Source organism: Biomphalaria glabrata, chromosome 16 (genome assembly GCF_947242115.1).
Source record: "Biomphalaria glabrata chromosome 16, xgBioGlab47.1, whole genome shotgun sequence".
Classification (NCBI taxonomy): domain Eukaryota; kingdom Metazoa; phylum Mollusca; class Gastropoda; family Planorbidae; genus Biomphalaria; species Biomphalaria glabrata.
Window position 1 is genome coordinate 3,912,188 of NC_074726.1, and position 27,329 is coordinate 3,939,516.

The 27,329-nt window shown below is 35.2% G+C and overlaps 2 protein-coding genes across 2 annotated transcripts; one reads left to right on the forward strand and one right to left on the reverse strand.

Moving 5' to 3' along the window:
- Window positions 1-6,171: 6,171 nt before the first annotated feature.
- LOC129923497 (uncharacterized) lies at window positions 6,172-13,351 on the reverse strand. Its single transcript, XM_056014779.1, has 3 exons — window positions 13,188-13,351; window positions 8,657-9,811; window positions 6,172-8,460 (listed from the first exon to the last, which is right to left on the reverse strand). Exons 2-3 carry the CDS (start codon window positions 9,785-9,787, stop codon window positions 7,540-7,542), a joined length of 2,052 nt encoding a protein of 683 aa, XP_055870754.1. The 5' UTR covers window positions 9,788-9,811; window positions 13,188-13,351; the 3' UTR covers window positions 6,172-7,539.
- Window positions 13,352-14,265: 914 nt separating this feature from the next.
- On the forward strand, window positions 14,266-22,412 carry LOC106050154 (uncharacterized). The gene is made up of 4 exons (XM_056014268.1): window positions 14,266-14,783; window positions 16,516-17,561; window positions 18,425-18,447; window positions 20,692-22,412. The coding sequence occupies exons 2-4, from the start codon at window positions 16,526-16,528 to the stop codon at window positions 21,769-21,771; spliced, it is 2,139 nt and encodes a 712-aa protein (XP_055870243.1). The 5' UTR covers window positions 14,266-14,783; window positions 16,516-16,525; the 3' UTR covers window positions 21,772-22,412.
- The last annotated feature ends 4,917 nt before the right edge of the window (window positions 22,413-27,329 follow it).

A 27,329-nucleotide genomic window follows, 5' to 3' on the forward strand; every position in this document is an offset into this window, starting at 1 on the left:
TGACACACAATTGCAAGTAGTGTATTAATTTTAAAAAAAAATTAAAATGGAGTATTATCCTGCTTCCTATTGGCGTCACTAATTTGGATCACCTGATCGTGATCATGAAAAAAAATGTCGATGAACACTTGTAGGTGACGCTAAAAATCGGGATTATCAGTTGTAATCAAAAGTCTTTGTAGATGTTTTTTTTTTTTTTTTTTGCAAGTTTCAATTTCTTAGAAAAACAGTGCAGATTTATTGCAGTTTTATTTAAGCCTTAATGCCCATCAATGTCAAATCTGGGAGATTGGAGTTCTTTTTTGTCCCGTTTTCAGGCTGACTACGATGTCGCTAGAGCTCCCTCAATAAAGTACTTAGGCTTAAAGATAAAGGCACTTTTTTTTAAATATATATTTCGCTTTGTCGTTTTCAGACCAGGATGTTGTTACATCTGTTCTTAGACTTCCTAAATTAAATACTTAGAACAAAAATAAATCTAGAGACATCGCTTATTCTATATATTAGGACAACGGCCTTGACTGCATTAGATTTGGAAAAATATTCAGGTCACAACTGGATTTTCGTGGCCAAGTAAATCACTGGACTCATCTTTTACCTTAGGAATAGATGACATTGCATTTATTATGCTTGGACCTATTATACCTTCTTCCTTATTGCAATTGGAGCATTAGAGCATGGAACGGGCTGCCTGAATCAGCCAGGAAAACCAATGCAGAGTTTAAGTCACTAATTAACATGAACGACTAGGTCCAGATAATGATACACGTAGGATGCAGTTATCTTCTCTATTGTAGGGACGTGTGTTACTTGTAAGAAAAAGAAACCTGTCGTTTCGCCCAGTCAACACCATACTGTTGAAACCTCATCAGTCGAAATAATTGCTGTCCTGGTCCAATCAAAGGCGTCAAGAGATATTGCGCACTAGTTCACTTTATAAACAGAAACTTTGAATCGGCCCCCCCGAAGTGGTCAACTCAGGCATTTAAAAAATTCATATTTCAATATTTAAAGCATGGCCATCAGAAACTATGATTTACAAACCATGTACAAACCTTATCTCCGTCTCTACACAAAAGAAAAGGCGTGTGCGTATCGAAATGGTTGTCGTTATAATTGTACAGTTAGTCTGAATGACGACATGATAGATCAGGGTACGGAAATTCAGTAATGGTACAATGTTGCAAGGTCTGAAAGGGGGTAATTTACTTTTTGTAGTATCTGTTTTAGGACAAAAATGAATTGCTTTTTATCGTCATTTCTTTTTACTCAGACTTAAGACTAGACTTCACTCTTGAGTTCTTTGTGGATGTTTCATTGTGTGACATTTTCCTAGAAGCGAAATTATGATCTGGGCCGGCGTAAGGCATAGGTAAACTGGGAGGCCGCCTGGGGCTTCCGACTGTCGGGGGAGGGAGGGGTGGCTCGCTCAGGAATCTAAACAATTTTTGAAGAGAAGAAATAGCAAAACTTGTCCTCAATGTTATTGGAGGTTGTTGTTTTTTATTAAAAATACGGAATTTTTGTTTTTTAGTTGTTTTTTTTTCAATTAATAAAAAACAGTTTCTGTCATTTGGTTGCTTCCAAATTCACCTCGCTTAGGGCCTCCTATTGGGTGTAATTGTCAGGAAATAATGAATCTAACGCGGGGGGTTAATTCCGTCTATTATGTAAACTTGCTAGAAGGCTTCTACACAACAGAACTGACAAATATTTTACTCCAGTTGCTATCAATGCGCTTCAGTTCTAGTCTGCATAATTAAACTAGATTCTTGACTAGTGCTACAAAACCTCAAGGTGATTATTCATGTCAAAACTATGTGCCGGAACAAATGCCAACTTTTTCTTCTCCCTTTTACAAATCTATTTATAGACATTCTAAGAAACTTTTCTTTTTTTATTGTTTCGGTTCTGTTCTGAGATTTATATTAGCATTCGTTTTCATGTCTGTTTATGTCTGTTTAGCACATTGTGTTCTCTAGTTCTAGTTACAAAGTCAGCCTACAAAGATAACGGCAATAAAACACATTTTATTCAAGCTTATCAATGGCAATAAGCTGGGCATGCCAGAAACAGTTTCGCATACCAGCAACATTTTCAAAATCGATATAGCTATATAGTACGTCTAAGTATAGGAAACTATTTTATAAAGCTACAATGTGGGTGAACATGCATCAAATCTGTTTTTACTTCCTCTAACCTTTAGTGTGTTGGATCTTTGTTGTAGGCCTACAACTCATCATTCCTTACTGTCGTTTTTTTTTTAAAAGATTTTAGGGACAGGCCCGTCTCTTCCTTACTGTTTACCTAATGACTTTTCTGTCTGCCTGTGTTTTCTCTATTAATGCTTCCTGAAAAAAGGTCCCTGTAGGCCGTGATGATCTCATGACATGACCGTATAGTCATATGTTGCGTTTTTGACTGTAGTTAGAAGGTGCTTGTAGCCCCAAATCGCCATTGTGATCCTGTGTCGGGTTTCGTTATTTGTTATGCGTTTTTTTTTGTTTGTTTGTATGTGCTAGCTAGTATCCTCCTATACCAGGGGCAACCTTTTTGTATACCAGGGGCAACCTTTTTCTACCGAGGGCCGCATTAAAAAATATTTGACAAAGGGGGCCGCATATATATATATATATATATATATATACATATATATATATAAGTTTTAAATAGTTTATATAGATATTTAAAATTATATATTTATATATAATCTGAAAGCACATCTAAATATTTGTGGGCGTTAGCGGGCCGCATAAAATGCTCCGGTGGGCCGCCTGTGACCCGCGGGCGTAATTTTCCCACCCCTTTCCTATACCATCACAATGGTATGACATGTTTCACCGTCTTTAATTCTAATTAATTTGGTTAATGAGGTTAACAAGAATTTATCACATGAGCAATAATAGTAGTAAACAACAAATAAAAACAACAACTAAATGCAGTCTTTTTTTAGTAAGTCTGGTTTTTAGATCAAGACGCGGAAGAAAAAATACACAAAAAAAAGTTCATGAAAAAATTATAGCACTACGATGTAAATGGTAATGTTTTTTGTTTTTTTTTTACAAAGCTTATATATATTCAGTCTGTCTGTCCATCTGTCTGTCTTGTAAAAAGTGCGTACACGCCCATTCTCGGAATAGTTTAAACCTCACACAATTATTCATTGGCATAGACAAGACATGGATCAATTAATACGAAGTAACCCATGAGAAGATTAATTGCTGGTAATTATTTTGTTGGACACCAACAAGGAAAACTATCCCTCCAGTATTCACAGAGATTGCTAAATTTGCTGGGTTTAATCCTCTTAATTAATTGTTAACGCCATTTCTCATGCATTCTTCGATCAAGTTTGTACGTCAAACAAATATTTATTGTATCTAACAAAACAAATCAATATAAAAAAATTAATCAATTAGTCAATTAATTATTGGTAATTAATTATTTTGTTTGACGTCGAATAAGGGAAATAGCTTGTTTATTATTGATGGATATAGTTTTAAGGGCGGAGTTCTTCCCCTTTAGATAATCTTTTTTTAAAGGATTTATTATACTTTGCTTGTTTTTACTTTGAGTTAATTTAATACACAGTGGCCCAGCTCTACCGCACAGTTTAACACGTCTACAGTAGCACTTCTTTGGAACTCTTTTTTAAATAAAATAACAAAACTTTGACTCCCAAACTCCTATCTAGGATAGTGCATCCATCGCTTTCTCAGTCCACCTCGTATTGTTTTTTTCCTAGTACCGTTTCTTGAAGAAATGTAATAGCGAATCTTGAGGAATTCGGAATGCGGCTATAACGTTTTACTTTGCAATCGTGCTCAACAGGTCACACCGTGAGGCCCCATTCCCATCGTGGGGCGCAATTCCCATCGTGGGGCCCAATTCCCATCGTGGGGCCCAATTCCCATTGTGGGGCCCAATTCCCATCTTTGGGCCCAATTCCTATCTTGGGGCCCAATTCCCATCGTGGGTCTCAATTCCCATCGTGATTCTGTTTCCAATGCGATGGAAAGACGACATGGAAGAGTGGAAGGGCATCCATTGAAAGAGAATAGTATTCTAGGAAAAAGAGAGGAATGGAGAAGACGAACGACAGATTACGTGTGGTGCCCTAACGGTTCAACAAACTTAGGTATAGTGGAAAGCAAGAAAGTAAAAGATAGTGCCCAAGATAGTACGCGACTTAGTGAGCAGTGCTGAATCATTAAGTATAAGTACCCAACACCTGAAACAATTGTGTTGGACAGTTTAGTTGACTTGTCAGACAGAAGCTGTAGCTTCATGCCACATCTTTCAACTTATTGAACGTTTTTAAGATTTCATGACCACAGGGCCGGATTGCAGTAAGTGGAGGCCCCAGAGCAGGATTTTTGTGAAGGCCGCTAAACGTTTTCGGAAATTTTAATAAAACTTCCACCAAAATAATAAATGTATCTAAAAGCAGGCCATATTTAAAAGGAAAAAAATAGAGAACTTGTAAATGTATATATCATTTTCCTTTTTTTTTTCTTAAAAAATATTTAATATACACTTATTCTAACTAATATTTTTGAGGTCCTGCTTTTGTATATTACGAACACGCTACACGCGGACAATTCTTATTAACCACGATAATTTAGCTAACTGTAATTTTTAACGTCTAGTCGGTTAAAATGGTTTTATTTTCTCGATTCCTTGGACCTCTTTCTTGTGGAGGCCTCTTGGGCAGTGGCCTCGCCTGCCCTACTTACATCCGGCACTGCATGGGCAGTTTTCCTGTGGCGTTGTTTAAAGATGAACCCCGTGTTTATGGACTACTGCAAAGAGAAACGTATTCAGAAGACGCATTCCAGTCTCGCTCTAAAGATACAATTTAGTTTCATTCAGAAATTAGAATTTAAAAAGATAAAAATACAACAGACTAACATTGCATCTATTTTACTCTGTGTCAATTTTATCTACACATTGATCTTTTTGTGCATTATACTATAAAGGAGAATGTTCATTACATTTGTGTATGGGTTCCCTTTCTTGAGGGAGACTTGAAAAGAGACCGTGAACGGAATTTTAGAAAAAGAAAACTCGCTTATATTAAAGTGAAATTTTGAATCTATCATGTTATTAATTTTTAAAGACTCTAAATATAACCAAATGTATATAGTTTTAATGTCCAAAAAGATAAACAATTTATTATATCAGTGGACCTTACCTTTGTGAGTGTTATCTGAAAGTTGAAAGACACAAAGATAAAGGCACATTCCTCGTTCCATATGCTAGGACAAATTTGTATAAATGGTCATTCTTCCCTAGAGCATGGAATGGGTTGCCTGAGTCAGCCAGGAAAACCAACGAATTGGTACAGTTTAAGTCATTGATTAACATGCATGACCACATTGACCTAGGGACATCCACATAACGTAATTATCTTTTTTTTTTTAAAGTAACGTCTGTATTGCATAAGATAAGTGAATGTATTTTGCCATCTAATTGATCATTTTGGTTGACATTTATTCTGGATGGAACAGGATGGAACTTGTTTAGCTCAACTTTCAGACTTATAGCATTCTTAGCTCCAATTACTCTTGTTAATTAAGCAGTTCTTATCTTATAAATAATAGACGTTACTTCAATGGAGAACTTCTCCATGCTTCCTTTTCAATAGCAATAAAAAAATTCTTAATTAAAATTAATGATTAGTTAATTGTTTTGTTTTTATTTATTCATGTTTTGTAGTCATTGACGCTGTAGTCTTGGACGCTGATTGCAGAACTAATGAGGGGGATCCTAGCAATAGAATTGAGATGCTACAGAAGGATCCTAGGTATCACATTCAAAGACCGCATCACAAATCAAGAGATCAGAGACAGGATTACTGCAGCGATTGGACCCCACGATTGGACCCACGACAAATTTCTGAATTATACATCTGATTAGAAAGGGACGATCAGTACAATGACACTGTGAGAAATGTATGGATGGATGGGCACGACATGACTTCAGTACTGCCGAAGTGCCAAAGAATTAAACTAAATAATATAAAAAAAATAGTTTAAATTTGCATAAATTATGTAATGCATGTCAGTGGCGTCACTAGAGGTGTGCGAGAGGAGCACCGGGTGACACCCCTTTTGGATTGAAAAAAAATGGATCTTGGCAAAAGCAGGCACATCGAAAAAGATAATAATAATAATAAGATTACTAGATTATGCCTAGACACATCTAGATGGTAGTTTAAGTTTCAATGAAACAGCACAACGTTTTACCATTTCTGTCTTAAAGTATAACAACGGAAACTTGTTCAGGTGGATGTTAATTGTGTTCCTAATTGTAGTTACATTTTAACGTAAAAATGGCAATAACATTTGAGTAAACAGTGGGATTTTAGAATAGAATTGACAATCATATTACAGTTGAGTAAACAGTGGGATTTTAGAATAGAATTGACAATCATATTACATTTGAGTAAACAGTGGGATTTTATAATAGAATTGACAATCATATTACATTTGAGTAAACAGTGGGATTTTAGAATAGAATTGACAATCATATTACATTTGAGTAAACAGTGGGATTTTATAATAGAATTGACAATCATATTACATTTGAGTAAACAGTGGGATTTTAGAATAGAATTGACACTCATATTACATTTGAGTAAACAATGGTATTTTATAATAGAATTGACACTCATATTACATTTGAGTAAAAAATCAATAACAGTGGGTAATCAGCTCACTGTATTGGCCCAACAAAAAGAACTAACAATACTGTTTATTGGGACATATTTGAAGGGAGTTATTGGGCAGGAGGGGGAGAGGGCGTCACCCTGAGCTAACCGCACCAGGTGACACCGAAGGGAGTGACGCCACTGTTAAATGTGTCAACGTTTAGCCAAGCTATAGAACAAAGCACACACAACAAAACAAAGCACACACAACAAAACAAAGCACACACAACAAAACAAAGCACACACAACAAAATTCTGTTTTAGGCATTTTATTCAATGATTACACGTTTGTTTATTACTTAATTTTGAACCTCAATATCGAGGATTCATAGCTCATATATTATGTACCCTTGTTATGAAGTCACATTATCTAGGTAAGGTTATTGTGCGTATTTAAGACATATGTTTAGGATGAGTTGATTCTATTTAATCTAAACACAAATTTTTTCAAAAATAATAATCCATGTACTTAGGTATATACGACATAACATATGTTTTTTTTAAATATATTTATATAATTTTATCATTATATTACAATATATAGAGAAAAAAAAAAACATTTTCAAACTAAGATAATAAATGAAGACAGATATACAGAACATTATTATAGTAGACTGATCGCTTCCCAACTCTTTTTAGTATTGCACGAACCTTTACATAAAATGGCTACACCTCCTATTTATAGGGGCCTACGTCATTTCCTTCTTAAGAAAGTCCTCCTCCTTTGAGACCCTACACTCTATGGGACAGATGATGTGCTGTTAGTCTCTATCTGCATTTCAGATCTCAGTGGTCATCAGGACTCTTATCAGATACAACCCTTCATCTTATTCTTGTTCGGACAGATGAACATGTTGACGTAATTTACGTTTCGACTCCATTTCTTGGTGTAAAGTTAACCCCATTGACAGCAAATTAAGTTCAGATTTGGGTATTCTATTTACTATTTCCCTAATTTCCTGAATTAAATTGTTCAAAACCGTCTCACAATTTGGATCTGTTACTTGAAGCTCTAAATATTTGTGATATCTGATACGGATAGAGCCAATTTTACGACGAATTGTTTTTGTTCTTTCTGGCCTAGATATGTGTGAAATAAATTTCCATCTCATTTCTTCATTTCTTTTGAAATCTTCTATTGTATATCTTTTAACTGTGTCTCTATATTTCAAAAGTGTATCTACTTGTGTCTTTAAAACAGCTGCATCTTTAGTTACATTATTAAAAAGAATGAATCTGTTACCACATTCACGAAACAATTCTTTTATTTCCCCCGTCTCTGATACACACCACTGCGTAAACGTTAACGGTTGTTCTTCCTTCTGCTGTTCCGTTTCGAAAAGATCTCCATGTGTAAAAACGCAGAATCCACATTTCGCCATGACGTCGTCACCAAGAAATCCTTTAATGTATTTAATAGACAATTTCTGTTCTTCGGTGAATCTCGATCCAAATTTTAACACAAACAGAAGTCCATCAATACAGCAGTTACACAATTCCAAAGCTCTTCTAATATAACGTTTCGTATATTCCGCAACTTGTTCATCTCCATCAAGATTGAAGCCAGGACAATCTACAACAGAAATTGTCACGTCATCTAATTCAACTGAGTGACAATTGAAATCAGAAATATTAGTAATTTGATTGCTAGTTTTGAAAAAGTCTCCTCCCAGTATTGAGTTTCCGGTGGCACTTTTACCATTTCCACTTGCTCCAAACAAAATAAAGTTGACAGATTTGGCGCTTGCCTGTAAACAGATAACCAAACTATGATCAAATAGCAAAGCAAAACTCTATTTTTAACATCTTTTGTCTTTTTCTAATCGGTTTGAAACAAAAAGGGTGTTAAATAATTACCTCTTATTAAAGTGTAACTTTAATAATCGCTATGTTTGTAATGTTATATTGTTATTGACTACCTAAGTTGTTAATGAAAAAACTTACCGAGATTAATTTTTGAGACATATTATCTTCCATTGAAGCATTTGAACTTAAATGTTCACAGCTTGATTGCAAAGCTAGGAAGTCACTTAAATTGGAACAAGATGATGTTGAAGCGACTACTGGGCTGACAGTCGATTCTTCGTTCTGTGGTGTTGTAATACTATCATCTAATTTAGTTTGACAACATGCCAACGTTTGAGAAGTACCTGGCAAATGAGATGGAGTAAGTTCCTGAAGGCCCGCACCTTGCTCATCACTTAGTACAAACTGATTGTCATTGATGTCTTGTTGGTGAATGAGATTTTGGAACATTTCTCCGGCAGTTAAACAGTTGTCGTTGAGACTAGTGAAGGACAAACTATCGTCTTTTTCTGTTATCTCAGCTGATGTAAACATTTTCGACTGAGAATTATTAACCGATAAATTTGTTACAGAGTCTATATCAACATTGCCAACATCAGGACCATCTAAATGCCATTGTGAAGGAGTTAAACTTGCAGACGACAAAACTTTTTTTACTTCTCCACGAAAACTTGAAGCTAAGCTTGTCACTGACATTTTTGCCCTTTTCAATTTTTTGGAAAGTGATGAATCTTTTTTCTTTTTTTTTCTAACTTGAGTAGATGAATCTTTAGTAACTATTGTCTTTTTATCTGACCTGTTGTCATAGGATGTGTCTAGCAATTTTGGAGGCAAGAGATCGTCTTTCACAGACCCTGATTTGCCATTATTCATCACCATTATTGCTTGATCCTCATTGGAATCCCCTTTCATAAAAGATTTATCTTCGAATTTATCTTGTCGATCTTCAACTTTAACAGTTGACCTCGGATTTGACTGACAACGTGATGTGCTTTCTAAATATGTACTACTGTTTCCGGGGATGACAGAGTTGTCATATATTTCTCTATCGTTGTTATTTATTAGAGATGTAGATGGCTCGTCTTGATTTAAAGTTAATTGAACATTTTGAAGACATTCCTTTGCTTCCTTTACATACACAAACACTTTCTTGTTCTGGTCGTTGTTTGTGTGTTTGTCAAAGTGTCTGTTTAAAAAGTCTGTGTAAAACCTGAGCAAACTGTCCTCATGACTTCTTATGTGTTCCTCCAAAGTGACAGCACTGGTCATTTTCAATTTAAGATTACTAAGCGACTGAAAAGGTACAGAAAAAAAATCGTGGTCAGAATAAGATTAAAGAGCATGAATAATTTCTAGCCAATAGTATTATAAACAAAATCTAACATGTTTTTTTTTTTTTGGACATCCATTATATATCTTGCTATGACATTGTTACGATCTCTTCTAATCAGGAGTTCTGTAAACACTGCTAAACACACAACGCATCTACAACCTGACAACAAGAGCCCCAAATAATCTGGTGCTTTAATAATGGTCAATCAAAACAGCCAATATGACATAATTGGCAATATATCAACATTAAAAATGCTGTACTGTACATTGTACATCACCGTATTAAACGAATAAACTCTACTGTCTCTATCTCTTTCTGGACTCGTAGATTCACTTGAGGACTCCACCAAGACCGACTTCATGGCAGACTAACAGTCCCGGTCTACTCGCTGTCCTGTCTTGAACTGCACTGCCTTACACACTCTGTGTCTCTGGTCCACGCAGGCTTATGATCAGATGACCATAACCCTGGTCCTATTCACGTGCAAAGTTCATGCCAGTACTGTTTCTTGCCCTTCAATATAGCACGCTAAACTGTATTACTGGCCTGTCACATATGTCAGCTGATCACACACAGTTAACCCTATTGCGTCGCAAATAGGATTACAACAATATCTAAAAACTTAACTTTGCCAAAAAAATCAGGGGACGATTATCCATTTCCATGATTCCATCACACATGTAAACCCAATGTCCCATTCGTTCGAATAGACTAAAGGTCACAAACACGGAACGTTCGAATAGACTAAAAGTCACAAACACGGAACGTTCGAATAGACTAAAGGTCACAAACACAGAACGTTCGAATAGACTAAAGGTCACAAACACAGAACATTCGAATTGACTAAAGGTCACGAACACAGAACGTTCGAATAGACTAAAGGTCACGAACACGGAACGTTCGAATAGACTAAAGGTCACAAACACGGAACGTTCGAATAGATTAAGAGTTACAAACACGGAACGTTCGAATAGACTAAAGGTCACAAACACAGAACGTTCGAATAGACTAAAGGTCACAAACACAGAACATTCGAATTGACTAAAGGTCACGAACACAGAACGTTCGAATAGACTAAAGGTCACGAACACGGAACGTTCGAATAGACTAAAGGTCACAAACACGGAACGTTCGAATAGATTAAGAGTTACAAACACGGAACGTTCGAATAGACTAAAGGTCACAAACACAAAACGTTCGAATAGACTAAAGGTCACAAACACAGAACGTTCGAATAGACTAAAGGTCACAAACACGGAACGTTCGAATAGACTAAGAGTTACATACACGGAACGTTCGAATAGACTTAAGGTCACAAACACGGAACGTTCGAATAGACTAAAGGTCACAAACACAAAACGTTCGAATAGACTAAAGGTCACAAACACAGAACGTTCGAATAGACTAAAGGTCACAAACACGGAACGTTCGAATAGACTAAGAGTCACAAACACGGAACGTTCGAATAGACTAAAGGTCACAAACACAGAACGTTCGAATAGACTAAAGGTCACAAACACAGAACGTTCGAATAGACTAAAGTTCACAAACACAGAACGTTCGAATAGACTAAAGGTCACAAACACAGAACGTTCGAATAGACTAAAGGTCACGAACACGGAACGTTCGAATAGACTAAAAGTCACAAACACGGAACGTTCGAATAGACTAAAAGTCACAAACACGGAACGTTTGAATAGATTTTCAGGAAAAAAAAAGTCAACTAAAAGACGATTACATCCAAACCCAAAGCTCTTACAGATCGGCACGAGAAGTCAGCAGGCAAGGTTCGAACCCAAGAACATTATTAAGACAGTGTGAAGCGTACGCCACACGACCAGACAGTTATTAGATTTGTAGTTTGCAACTTCAGATAGCTTTTTTTTAAAATTAAGATTTAACGTCCCATGACTGTAAGACTTTGTCAGATACGTACGCTCCCCTCGTCTCGCCCTGTACGCCGCCGCTGCCATAATCATTCGTACCTGAATCAAGTATGGCCTTTTTTGTAATGGAAAAGAATGACTAGTATCAGGCTTAGCATTCAATCGATAAGTTTGTAGGTTTACTATTTACTAATTTAAATTAGCTTAGCTCTGGGGAAAAAAAGAAGATTGCTACTTTGAAAAATACATTGTATCATTATATAGAGAAAACTTTTTAAAATCGTGTACATTGTACTTGGGATCTATAACTATATACGTAAAAATAAACAAGGTTACAAAGACAGTTTTTGTGGAAACACAAACTCAAAATCGGCCCCCGAAGTGGCCCACCCAGGCAGGTAAAAAGGCAGGTTTTTCAGAAAGAATATCAGAATGAAATTCTAGCAAAGCCAAATGACAGAGAAGAATGGAGAAAGAAGGCTGACAGATCCTGTGTAGTGCCCCAACGGTCTAGCAAACCAAAGTAGAATGATGGTGAAGTGAGATGTCCTATAAAGATTATCTAATTGATCTAATTGTTTTGAAAAGGGTTAATCTGCCATGTAAAGTCTCAAGAAAAAAACATTTCCGTAAAAAGAATAATCGTGTGTATAATGTGACCTACGCGTGATAATATAAAAAAAAGCTACTTATTAATTGTTTTTTTAAATTATGTTCCAGTTATATGCATATTAAATAGATTTTTTTCTCTTTAAAAACAAAAGCTAAATTTTTTTTTGCAAATCTAATAGTTAGTATAACAGAACGTACTTACAACTTAGCTAAACATTTGTACGTTTCCATAAATGTGTTAAAAATATGGTACATAGTCTCCATTACTAATGGGCTCCTGTCTTTGTGACTATTAATAGTGAATAGTTGTAAACAGGGTGTATTTTAAATAAAAAAAAACTGCTTGCATAGTTGATTTAAAAAAAATAGTTTTAATTTTGCTTTCAGAAAAGAAAAAAGTAGTTGAATCAAAACTTTGCAATGACTAAAATATCATGATGTCGGATTTTCAATATCTTTTCTAGTTTACGAGATCTAAACGGGACCTACGGATAGACAGACAGACCGCACAAAACTAATAGCGTTGTTTCCCCTTGCCACTAAAAATGTAAAAATAGCGTTCCTTTTTTTTTTGGTACATTACCATTTAGCTTATTTTCTGCGTGTGGTGCCCCTCCCCCTGAGAGTAGAGCCCTAGGCATCGTGACCTCTGTCTGGTATCCACTGTAGTTAAGGTTTATAAAACATGGCGTAGGCATCCGTTTATAGATAAATATTATAACATCATTAAACCTAGTGATCAGTTTAAATCGTAAATATCTACAGAATTCAGTATTACGAACCACTATAAATTAACCAAGATCTATTCAAAACTTTTAAATATAACTTATTTTCTTACCTACTAAACAGATTTCTTCTTAGTTTAAAACAAAACACAGCTATAAACGAAACATTATGATAAGCTTCAGTTAAGTACTAAACGTGTGTCTTGGTCTCCAGGCATGAGATCTTTGTCAGCAGACATTCCTGATATATTTAAACTCTGACCTTTGACATGTCTATACTAGGCGGTGTCAGTAAAAAAAATAATTGTCGAAGTGTCAATTTTCGCTTTAAGAATTTTTGTTTTTTACAATCATGTTTTTGGCTTGTGTGAATATTTTATTTTCTAAGAATTGTGTCTCTGTACAACCTGTTCTTACAATTGTTTAGTTCAAATTTTAATCTTGATAACCTACAATGTTTAAAAGTGTAACTGTAGCCAAATAATGCTAGAAATATACTACTTATAATAAAACAATAATAACGAAATGGAAGACTGTTCAATTGTCGAAAAGAATTAACACATTTATGAACGCATAGACCGATCGGTCTATGCTAGTGTGAATTAACAGATACACAGACAGGCGGACATACAGTCAAAAAGAAATATAAATTGAAATACACACAGATAAATAAAACAGACAAAGACAGGCAGACAGACATACATCACACAAACATATGTATATATGTGTGTGTGTGTGTGTGTTTGTGTGTGTGTGTGTGAGAGAGAGAGAGAGAGACATTTTACATCTTAAGTGAGGATGACCTCCCTTTGTAACTTCTTGTGTGACTAAAGAGGCCAATCCTTGATACACAGCTGCGGTCGCATGTTGGGCATATGCCGCCGTTGCATTTTGACCCTTCTTTCTGCTTCTGTTGTGTATGACATCTGAAATTTGAGACCCTTCCTTTTTGCTCGCTCTCCATGTGGATCTATCCAATGCCACTTTTTCCCCAGCTGCTAGTGTCGATTTTAAAGAGCTTCATGTCGCGTTTGTATACATTCGTATACCGTAAAAGTGGGCGACCAGCGGCTCTCCTGCCTTCTATAGATCGCCATACAGGATGTATTGTGGATCTAGATCTAGATAGATAGATAGATAGATAGATAGATAGATAGATAGATAGATAGATAGATAGATAGATAGAAAGGCAAACAGTCAGATAGATAGATAGATAGATAGATAGATAGATAGATAGATAGATAGATAGATAGATAGATAGATAGATAGATAGATAGATAGAAAGGCAAACAGTCAGATAGATAGTTAGATAGATAGATATATAGCGCAAAGCTCTAGCTAGGCTGTGTAAAAACAAATTCGTGGAAAACGCTATAGGCCTACCAGGGAGAGGTAAAAAGCCCCCACTATTTGTCATTCGCCTGTAAAAAACCACACACCTGACGTGGTTATCAAACTTCTAGAAGTGTGTCGTGTCAAGGTTTTATTTATATCAGGGTAGATCACCCAGGCCATTAAATTGTCGCTACACTTTACAGCAATATACAGACATTATGAACTGAATAGTGTGTGCTATTGTATATTTGATTTAAACCTCGCTATGTTTGCATCTTGTGTGTTTATTCGAAGATATAAGCATACTTAGAACAGTAAATAAATGCATTGTCTAGTGTGTTCATTCTGAGACTTCACCCTAGCAAGGCTGTGAGGTAAGTGTTTTGGGCTATGTGTTTTGTTTCTGCACTAACTTTGAAAATAAACCCTGGTTGTTAAAACTAAGGCACGTTCTCATCGATCTAGTTATTTTTAGTATGTGCTATATAGTATAATATATACACAAATATATATATATAGTGCTATTTTGTTTTTACCATAAATAGGTGCCGGTTCTTAATGAAAAGAAATAACTTTTTTCTCCAACTTGAATATATATATATATATATATATATATATATATATATATATATATATATATATATATATATATATATATATATAAAAACACAGCTGTTACGGAAGATAAACAAAATCTAATTAAAGGTTATTAATACAAGTGATACCTGAATAACAATCCGCAGGCCATTTCTCGCATCTAACCCGATGCTATAGAGTCCAGATATCATCATGTTATGTTGTTTATTAATTACATATTAGTTAGACAAACATGGATACTAAATGTAGAGATATAGAGAAAGCAAACAGGCTCACCCATCTTGACATGACGTGATAGACTATATGGTGCTGTACTTGGACTTAAACGAGACCTAGTCCTCTTTATGTCTAGAAATTATTTGTCAGTACTAACATTCCTTGGGGGGTCTTGTGTTGTCTATAGGTAGATCCGGCCTTGATGAGTTGTTACGTTAATAGAAGACAATAAATCAGAAATGGTCAGAAGTCGCTATATGTTACACACGTTTTGTTAATAAACAATCATCTTTAAACATAAGTCTTATGATACACGTAAACCTTTTATTTTCTTGCATTATTAGTGCACAACATTAAACACACACAACAAGAGCCTAGAAATAATAATACCACAAATGTATGGCTCCCTGGACTATTTAACATTCGTTTTGGGCCAATAATAGAATATGCAGCTTATGCTTTGAAAAGCTCAAGAAGACATAAAGAAACTAGACCAAGCGCAAAATAGAGCAGTGAGATTTATAACAAACCAATATTCGCATCTGACTAGAGTAACACCATTATTAAAATCACTCAATTTAGAGACACTTCATAACAGAAGGTTAATATATAGAACACTGAACCATAATTTACAAATAGAAAAACAAAACCTAATAAAATACTCAGAAAGACACAGACATAGAGGCATATTTCCTATTCCATATGTTAGCCCAATTCGTACGAGTGCTCCTTATTTCCTGGTGTCATTAGAGAATGGGATGGGTTGCCTGAGTCAGAAAGGAAAACCAATAACTTAGCTGGGTTCCAGTCACTGATTAACATGAATGAATAGATAGACACGTGAATTGTGTAGCACGCAATTACCTTCTCTTTTGAAGTTAAGTCTGTCATTTAAAAATAGAATTTTAGCATATTTACAAAGCATATTTCATGCTGTAAGACAATGTCTTCGATTTCGAAGATTGAGGATGAGTGCAGTATTTCACGTGACCTTTTGCGACCTGCATATTTTGCCAAATCGTATACACACAAAGCTGTGTTACACAAAATGAAAAAAAAATTGGTATCACAAATCAATACTTTAAAATCAATACTATAATATGTGATTAGAACATACTTATTCAAAAGGGCAATACTGCAAGACATCTCTGTAAGTAAATCTCATTAACATTATAATTTAAGAGTATACTCTAACAGATTGCTATTTCTAAATTTTCGAGAATCTAGTCAGACCAAAACTTTTAATTAATCTATCCTGTGTTAATACACATTTTTTTTTACTTTTCTTTATAGGAGGCTGAAAATGAGCAAAACAATTAATTTACTTCTGATCGGTACAGCTGGCAACGGTAAAAGTGCCACCGGTAACTCAATCCTTGGCCAGGAGAAGTTTGCCACGTCAGCTGACTTTACAGATGCCGAGAAATTCGTCAAGAAAGGTTCCAGTGTATTTGAAGGCTCCACCATCAACGTCGTGGATGTCCCCGGCATCGATACGGACAACAAGAACGAGGACGTGTTCAAAAAATTCCAGACTTTGGTCAAAAAAGCCTTCGACATATGTCAAGATGGCTTCTCTGCTTTCATTTTAGTTCTGAAATACGGAAATCGATTCACGCGCCAGGAGCACGAGACGCTGAAGCTGATCAGGTCAACCTTCGGCGATGACGTCATCAAAAATCAAGTCATCTGCGTGCTGACCCACGGCGACATGTTCAAAGCGGATATGGAGCAAGACGGTGACGAGGTCGAGTTCGAGGTTTGGTCAAAGAAACAGGAAGGGGCCATCCAGAAACTTTTTCAGGAATGCAACTATAGATGCATTCTCTTCGATAACAAGTCTAAAGATAAGAGTACAACCTATGAGCAACTGAGAAAGCTTATCGCACTGACTTGTGAGACTCTAACATACACTGATGATCTATACCATTCATCAGAGTCTGGTCGATCTGATTTATTGGAAGAAATCAAAGCCCCTGAACAAAACAGACAGATCATGGCGATCATTGATACTTTTAGATCAGAAATGAAACAGATAGAGCAGGAATGTGAAAACGACTCCAGCCATCAGATTGAGCTTTTAAAGAATCTATTAGCCAGAGTTAAGGACTATGAAAATTGTCTCGATGTGCCGAAAGCACTGGCGACGAAATCTCTCAATCCTAGAAGCATGCTGGCTGTGTTAGTGAGTGAGCTTAAGTCGAGAACAAAATTGTTAGAGTTAGATCGTAATTCAGCACCAGAGCCAACGAAGGATGACAAGGAAAAGATAACAGAAAACAGTTCCTTCAAAAGACATGAAAATAAAAGAGTCCCAATTAGGCCTACTCCAAAAAAAGGTAAAAGCAAGGAAAGTTAAAAAAGAAAATATTCCTTAAAAAAAAAAAGTTTATTTACGGAGGAGCACTACACATTTAAAGTCGCATATCTCACACATTTAAAGTCGCATATCTCAATACAGTAGATGTATTTCCCTTTTTCGATGTAAAAGCTCAATTTATTAATTACCATAATCAAACTGACTCATTGTTTCACAAACTTTTCCCTTAATGGTACATTCTGCACAGTATTTAGCTGAACCTCTCCCACTGTCTTAGATTAATTCACATGGTGGTCTTCTAGTTCATTATTCCAGTAGTTCGTGGAATACCTATTGAGGCCTCGCGAAACACTAGGGTACAGTTTGGGAAACAATAAATAAACTGATTTTTTTTTTATTGATTAATTTTTCGTTAGGGACATTGAATTACTGTAAAGTGTCACCTTGATCCGAGAATGGGCGTGGGAAAAATTACGTGTTCAAACTGTGTACCAGGCAGGCGGAGTGAGTCGATATAAGCTTTGTAAAAAAATGTAAATTAAAATGTAGTCAGTTTAGATCACCAGGCAGCAGCAGTTAATTTATGAGAAGATCCTAAGACTAACTCTTTCCCCCTTTTCTGCTATATAAAACAAAATTAATAATTAACTTTTACTAATGAATAAACTAAGATGTTGATTTTTTGATTGATTCCATTATTGTCATCAACAATGAACAATTGTGCAAAATTTCAAATTGATCCGAGAATAGGAAGTGGGAGGACAAATATTTTCAACTCTGTAACAGATGTTGATCCTGATGTTAAGGTATTTTTTAATCAAATTGTAACTTGGTTTATTTTTCTCTTCTCTATTAATACTTTTTTTTTTCTTATTGGGACAGATCCTGATACAGCAGAACCTAAGGTAGTTTTTTATTTTTTATTTTTGCGATTTGGTATTTCGTTAGGTTTACCTTTTTTATTAATAAAAGTCTATGTGATATAATTTAGTGGTGCACTAATTTAACTGCCGAGATATATTTTTATTTTTTATTGTCTTATTTAGAAAATTTTGTTTATTTATTAAAGAAGTATACAGTATTTCACGTAGCTACGCAGACCTAGCTGTGATCTACATATTTTACCACATCCAACGCAGACATAACCGTTTTGTTTGTAAAATATTTTACATGTTTCGGATGTTCCTCTAGAGTTGAAGATAACTTACTTCCTAGTCCAAACCTCCCGCGGGACGACAGAGAATGCCAGCGGGCACGGTATGAACCCAGGACCATTGAAAAGTCCAAACGATAGTAAAGCGTGCATACCGCACGATCAGGCTGCCATCCAAACCGCTTTTTGCCGGTGGTTTGTTTAGGTGCTCTTTCCGTCGTCTACGTATGTCTTCGACAGAAGATTCCCTTGACGACACGAACGAAAGAAGGGAGGGGGTAATATTACTGTTTAATAAGTGTGCTCATGAAATGACAAAATGGGTAACTGTTAATGTAAATCCAAGTCAGGGCCGGTCCTACGGGTTGCGGGGCCCTATGCGAAACGGATTGCGCGGGGCCTAATTTGGGTTGTGATAAGAATAATAAGTTAAAATTAATTATTAGAAAACAAATTCGTCTTTGCATTTTATGTATACTTTAATAAGTACAAAATCACTGTCAAATTAACTTTACGAGCCATCTGCAGAAGTATTTTTTCCAAAAAAAAAACAACAAAAAAGCAGATAAACATTCAAATCTGCCTTTTAGATTTACTATCGACAAGCAAAATATCGCTTTTGTTTTTGTTTTTCTTAAGAGGTCGAGATAGATTTAGGTTTATATTTGTATGCCAGTGACTATGAAAGTAAATTAAATATTGGAATTTCTTGTTTTGGTTAAAACTCGGCTTTTATTACACTTTTATTAAATGAAAGCTGACAAAGTTGTTTTTTTAATCGCTTGTAGGATTGGCGTTTTTCATATTGAATGACACCCCGAAATGACAATTTTGTCTGTTTTACGGAGATTTGCATCAGTTTTCAGAAGATAATAATATAATAAATAATAAATAATAATATTATAATATAATAATTTCAAGAGATTTTCATGACTTTTTCGTATATTTTATAATTTCAGGAGAATTCAAGGAACCCTTTAATAATAAGTTAAAATGGTTTAATTTAATAATTTACACCTAGAATTGGCATCGCGCAGGGCCTATGAAAGTGCGGGGCCCACTGCGGTCGCATAGGTTGCAGTGGCCTAAGACCGGCCCTGATCCAAGCTATACATGTTGGTAAATATTCAACCTAAAGAGACTAAACACCAAAACCATTCTGTTCCAATTTACGAATAAATCTTGATTATACGCAGCTTTTTCTATTTCGATGGAAGTATTCAGCTCCGAATTTTAACAATATACAGAATATTTATCTTACAGACTTTACTTCAAACAAGAAGATAATTACGTCCTACACATTTCATGTGTCAATCTAGTCATGCATGTTAATCAATGACTTAAACTCTGCTAAGTCTCTGGTTTTCCTGGCTGATTCAGGCAACCCATTCCATGCTCTAATGGCACTAGGGAAGAAATTGTGAAAATACGGATTTTTTTTTTTTACTTTATCAAGGACAAGTTGTCTGACTTTCTGTTTTTTTGTCACACTCCCATTGACATGACACTATAATCTATTTGAAGTCAGATAGGCAAACTTAAATGAACACGATACTATTTGCACACACTTACACGTTAGTGCACGGCCCATTGTGATTGATACACACACACACATATTCCCAGAATGCAATGCAAAGCTACTGTATTAAATTGCGCAGCCTGATGTCTTCTGTGATGATTGTATCCGTATGTAATTAACTCAAGTTTTTTTTTTAATTGTCGAAAGACATAATATATGTGTCCATGTCAAAGGTCATGACAGAAGTTCACAAAATCTTCCATTATTATCGCGCTTATGATTGCATCTGAGACATCTTCCTTTTCTCTTGGACACATACGCTTGGAAATTATGTAATATTTTTGTATAGTGATTAAAGCATTACTTGATTATACATATAATTCTAAGAGTAGAATATAGTTGCATACAAATATAATTGAAAATCATATATGATAATTTACGCATTAACCTTTTTTTTTTCTTTCTGCCATTGTGTAGGTGTCCGACACTGCTGAACGTCAGTGCATAAATCTCCTATTGCTGGGAACAACCGGAAATGGGATAAGCTCTGTTGGCAACGCTATTCTAGGGAAACCAAGATTCCCTGTCTCATCCAACAGTAAAAGCAGTGCAGCCGAGGTAGCTCTAGATTCACGAGACTTCGACATTTGCACAGTTAGGGTCATCGATGTCCCAGGTATCGATACAGACAACAGCTCCGTTGACGACTTTAACCAATTCCAGCGATACGTCGATGAAGCGTTTAGGAAATGTAAAGATGGCTTCAACGCCGTCGTCCTGGTTTTAAAATACGGAAACAGATTTTCAGGCCAGGACAGTCACACGGTGAAACTCGTAACTGGGACTCTGGGAAATTCTGTCCTACAGAAAAATATAATTTGTGTCTTCTCTTACGGAGACATGTATCAAGAAGATGAAATAATCACTTTTAAAGATTGGTGCTATCGGCAAGTCGGGGGGCTACGTGATGTGTTTAAAAAGTGTCAATACAGGTGTGTCTTGTTCAACAACAAAACCAAAGATGAGAACAAAGTAATCGAGCAGTTCGAAAATCTTTTCTCTCTCACAAAACAAACACAGAAGTACTCAAACCGTGACTACAAAGCAGCCAACAGGGAGCGAAAAGGTTTTGAAAATAATTTCTTTACTAAAGATCGCATTCAGGAATCTCTAGAATCTTTCCTACAAATCATGATCGAGTATGAAGAAATACTTAATCAATCGCAAGAGGTCGATAGTCAAATAGCGTTGTTAAAAAGGAAACTCCAAACGCTAAAGAGTCACGAGAGAAAGATTTCTGGTTACGGGGAACAATGTCAACAAGTCCTCCTGCCATTAGTAAGACAGCTGACGGAAACAATACAGAGAACTATAGAGGAGATTGACTCAGAGAGACCGACAGTGTTTATTCGAAACTCTGGGAATAGAAGAACCAATGATAGTAATGTATCCAGATATTCTACCACCAGAGACACAAGAGCTTTAATTGGAGAACATCCTAATGAATCTCATAGACAGAAGAGCACAACATGTTGTTCTTCGTGTGTTATTTTATAAACTAGACAATTTTGAAATATCACTGAAAGAAGTTTATACATCAATCTACACTAGCATTTGTTATGTGTTAATTATCAGATAGTAGCTTTGAATGTTTAAATGATTGTTGAAATGTAATGCAATATTGGAAAGTACATTCTATTTCTCTGTGTGTGATTGAATATAAAGTAGTGCATGTGTGTATGTGTTGGGGTTAATATTTCTTGATTGTATTCTGACATTTGCATTCTGTAACTAGTAAAAGGTTGCTCTAGTTTATAGAAATCTAAATAAACTTATTTAAAACTTAAAAAAAGGATTAAAAAATGGAATGATTGATTTGAATGGATTGTATTAGTAAACACTTGTTTTTTTCTTGGACTGTATATTAGTACTATGTTTCAAGTTATAATATTCATATAAATATATGGCTCAATTTTCGTATGCATATGCTCTGGACTGTTGTCTAGTTGGTCAGGGGTACTAAACCTGCTCTCAACATCCTTTGAAGACCAACGGGAGGTTTGTGTAGGAGTATCCGAAACAAACAAAGAGCAATTATAACGCACACGTATAAAACCATTCCCTTGTCCCTAGTTTTCTGTCATTAAGTTATGTCGTCTGCTGAAGAATTGAATAGAAATAAAATACAAATAAATACATTTCTCAGAGTTCTCATTTTAAAATGTTTCATACGTTTGTTACCATTTTTTTTTGGTTTCGTATAAAACCATTCCCTTGTCCCTAGTTTGCTGTCATTAAGTTATGTCGTCTGCTGAAGAATTGAATAGAAATTAAATACAAATAAATACATTTCTCAGAATTCTTATTTTAAAATGTATCATATGTTTTTAAAATTTTTGGGGTGTTTTCGTTTCAAATGGTTTAGATTTTAACAATGCCGTATAGGAGATTCCTACGATAGAAATGTTAAACACAGTAATCTCATCATTGTTTGCATGTTAATCCTAACGCACTTTTTAAAGCCTTTCCCTTGTCTGCTCTGATATTATGCCGTCTGCTGGAAGATGTCATTGAATGGAAATAAAATACTAACAATAACGAGTTTTTTTTTTTCAAATGTTACATACATTTTTGAACAATATAAGTATCTTATTAAAAAGTAATTTATGCAACAAAATAAGGTAAGAAAAAAGAACATAAAGTGAAATAAAGAAATGCGAAGACAATTTACGGAAATCTAAAAAAAAACAAAATATTTTGAAATTTGTGTTTTGTGTGTGTGCAAAGTTTCAACTTTATCCGAGAATGAGTGTGGGAGAAATAACGTGTACAAGCTTTTTCCAGACAGACAGACAGAGTGACTTGATAAAAGCTTTGTTTAAAAAACAAAAAGGAGGATGAGTGAAAGAAATGTAAATAAATCGATCAAACAATGTCAATGACGTCATATTTACTACATACGTCAACCAATTAAATAATAACTAATTTGTGCTAAATACAAAATAGCTTGGAAATTGTATTTGCATTTCTAAAAAAAAAAATAAGGACAAATATTACCGTAAACATTTGAAAATACATAAATCATCAGCATTTACTAAACTCTGTTCGCTGGATACATCATATAGCTAGCTGCTTATTTTAATACGTAATAGAAAATGTGCAATACTTGCGTCTATGATTTTTGATGACATACGAAAAGCTTAATGACCTTATTATTGATATGAGTCAATATTTAAACAAAAGTGTATTTTTTAAATTCCAATATGGGGTGTGGAAAATAACAAATCTTACATTTCCGAATGTGTGTAATAGACTAGACTTGTAAAGGCTTATCTTACTTTGACAATTACTGAAATGTTTTAGTGCCTTATACGGGAGTATTGGACAAAGAAAGTTGTAAAGAAAAACTATCACAAGAACAAGGGAAGAACTAAGTCCAGACATTTAAATATCTTCAACAATATTTAATACGTACGAGGCCAATGTCGAGTCTCTGTCAATAGTAGAGGCTGTTAGTAAAAGTAAAGTTTCCCTTTTCAGACCTTGCGATCTATGGGGCAGATGATGTTAAGGTCATCTGTTTCTTTGGCCAACGGTGAACGAGCAGGGTGACATGTGGCCAGCACAACGACCAACCGCCTTTACTTTCCCCAACTAAAGTCAGGTACCCATTAGAGTTGGGTTGACTCAGGGCCGCCCTAAAAATCAAGAAATTCAAAATCCCAGTCTTCACCGGGATTCGAACCCAGGACCTCAGGACCACCGCGCCCGCATAGGGGCTGTTACCTGAATAAATAACATATGATCAAATTAAAACGTCCCTAAATGTCACTTCATAGCCCGTCTACTATGGTGCGTCTAAGGTCCTAATCTTTACAAAACACTAGTTTCACCAACGTAATAATTCTCTTCCGAACTGGGAACTAGTCACTTAAAGCGAAGTTGTGTCCGCATGTCCAGTCAGATTCGCGGGTTGTCCTTAGACAAAACACGCTCTCCAAAGACAACTAAAACATGTAGGCCGAAAAGATAAAAAGAAAGAACCACAACAATGTAGCGGTTTGTACCTCACTGAAAGACAAAAAAAAAAAATATGTGGACACAAAGAAGAGGCTGTGGACGTCGCATATGACTGAACTCTCTACATACACCATACGACGCGGGAGGACCCAAGTATCAATTCAAAACCTATTCAGTTGAGCCTAAGACACAATAAATAAAAAGCTCATACATCGATATCAGAATATAGTAATAATAAGGCTTTTCTTTTTTTCTTCTTTAAACTTCTCATTTTTTATGTCGGAGTGTTCAGATGACTAGACCAATTTATGAGATGAACTGCGCATTGATTTTCCAAATCAGGGAGCTCTCCATATAGTTTTCTTTCTATTGGGTTATTTTGGGGCCAGTGTCTTGTTAGGCCTCTCGTTAAAGAATGCAGTTTTGGAGGACATGGGCAGCATTCTCTGGTGACACTATACCTGGGCCGATTTTACTGGTTCCAATTTCTTTGAAGATTGTGTAGGAGTACAGTATTTCACGTGGATACGAAGCACAAGCTGCGACCTACATATTTTGCCATGTTCATCAAAGACAAAACCATACATACTATTTATTAGGCATATTTACGATTTAAAAAAAAATGTTAATTGAGTTTGTGAAGTGTAAGTCCATGGGTTTATGCACTGCCGTAACAAAATCAAATAAATATAATTGATAACTGACAATATTAACAAAAAGTCAGTACATTAAGACTTTGTTCCCATTTTTATAATTAAATTGTGTATATTGTTTTATTTCTAGCAGTTTGAAAATATTTTATCCGTAAATCAACACTTTTTCAGACGTATCTTTACGACCATATCTCCACTAGTGTCATAACTCTGGTATTTTTCTTACGTTCAACAATATACCTTTAGCTATAAGCTATGTATTTTATTTCAAATAATGATAAGTGTTTCTCAAACTGTTGCCAGTAACACTCCATAAACATCCAATCAGATAGGAATGTGGGGAACAGCTTAGAAAACCGACGCCAAACATTTTTACTGCATATTGAGCTTCAAAAAGTGATTCTCCTGTTTTCTACAATGCACAGTTTGTAAAAAATAAAAGTAAAGTATCTGTTTCAGACCCAACTAATGTATAGGGCAGATGCCTTAACGATCATCCGTGTTTACGGCCGACGGTTAATTTGGCCAGCACGACGATCAACAGTCTTTATATTTCCCAAAGAATATCAGGTAACCATTAGAGTTTGGCGTCCTTAAAATCCTGAAATTTAAAAACACAGTCTTCACCGACCTTTCGGTTTAGAAGCCAAGCGTTGTATTTACGCGGCCACAACTCCAAAGTAAAAAGAATGCAGGTCAAATAAACAGATAAAGTTAAATAAAATGTGGTCAGAGGAAGTGCAGAAGTATGAGAAAATTTCATATAGTGGATCATGTTCACTTGAATTTGGACGCTGGACCATCATCGTACCTAAGAAATAATGTTAGATTCGCGCAATAGATCAAAGCAGAATGATGGTAAGTAACTCAAAACAAATATGTCCGCTCTGAAGCAGTAAGACTCTTTGGGAAAAAAAAACATATTAAAATGTCTTCTTTCCGAAAACTTTTAAAATTGATTTAGTTCTGTTACGTCTTGTCACGTGGTGAGACTCTTTTAGCAATACTCTAACACCAAACGTCACAATCATGGTCTTATAAATAATTTAATCTTAGTTCAATAGCTAACACTGTAAACACTATTAGATTTTCATTCCTGCAATTCGGTTCTCCTCTCTCAATTCAATACACATTCGCACCATTCCATTTTTACACTACGATGCGCAAGTTTCAGACACTTCAGGTTGCAACACTATGAGTAACGTTACAAGGAAAACGTCACCAAATTTAAGAATTGCGTTTATAAAACACTAGACATATATATGGAACTATCAAAATAGCTAATCGACTTAAATCCATTTTTTTCAAATAAAAATATTTGCTTGTAGGCATACATATATTTGATTTAAATTTGAAATGATTATACTAAATTTTGTATGTTCATGTGTTAAGTATAAAGTTGATTTATCATCTTTGAATTAGATGTAGATCTTGAGTTAGAGATAGATCTAGATCTAGACTTGGATAGAGTTCGTCTCTGCGCTTGCGTGAAGGCTTCGCTCTTTGCCTTTATTTATTAGATTTACGCGACTTATGAATGGAATGGTTGTTAACACGCCTTCGCAGCTATAGCGAACGAATGTATGAGAAATGCTTTAGAAAAACGAATTTGAATGTTAATTTGATTAAAATATGAAATGAATGGACTATAATTAGTATGTTTATGTGTTAAAGTATAAAACTATCTTTGCAGAGAGATCTTAGAGTTAAATGAGAGTTTTAGACCTAGGAGTAGAGAGATGTGTAACCATTCGGGTAATGTCTAATGCAATTATGTACATCTGGAATTCTAAATTTGCAGATATAAGAAACGAATTGGTGTACAATGCTTTTGAAACACAAATTTGAAGCTTTTTTGTTATTAAATAATAAAATCAATAGACTATATTTTGTATTTTTCATGTGTCAAAGTAAAAAAACAACTATCTATGCAAAGAGTAGTTCTTAAAATTAGATACAGATCTAAGTTCTTTGGATCTTTTCTCATGTCAACATGGTAAACGTCATGGCCTAGATCTATAAATTAGCATAATTTCATAGAGTTGGGCAATTTGAGGGTCTTAAGTTTGTTTTAGGGCTACTATACATACGTTACGGTTCCAGTTAGTACCCAAGGAACATTTATGCCAAGTTTTATCAAGATTGGTCCAACCGTTTTCAATTTCTATTCAGCACACACATACATACATACATACGCCTTACATTCTACTCCATGCCCACGTTGACTGCACGTCTTACGGTTTAAGAACCGCTGATTTCATAATTGTCATATTTAGTCAGCATTTTTTTTATAGTTATTGGAATGCTTGGTTTGTTCCTATGCGTAACTTAATGTACTCTCTTCTCTCTCCTCTCTCGTGTACTATCCTTCAACTTTATTTTTTTGTTTTCTCCACTTCTCTCTCACTCTGTATTTTTCTTTCTGTCTTTCTCTCCCTCTTC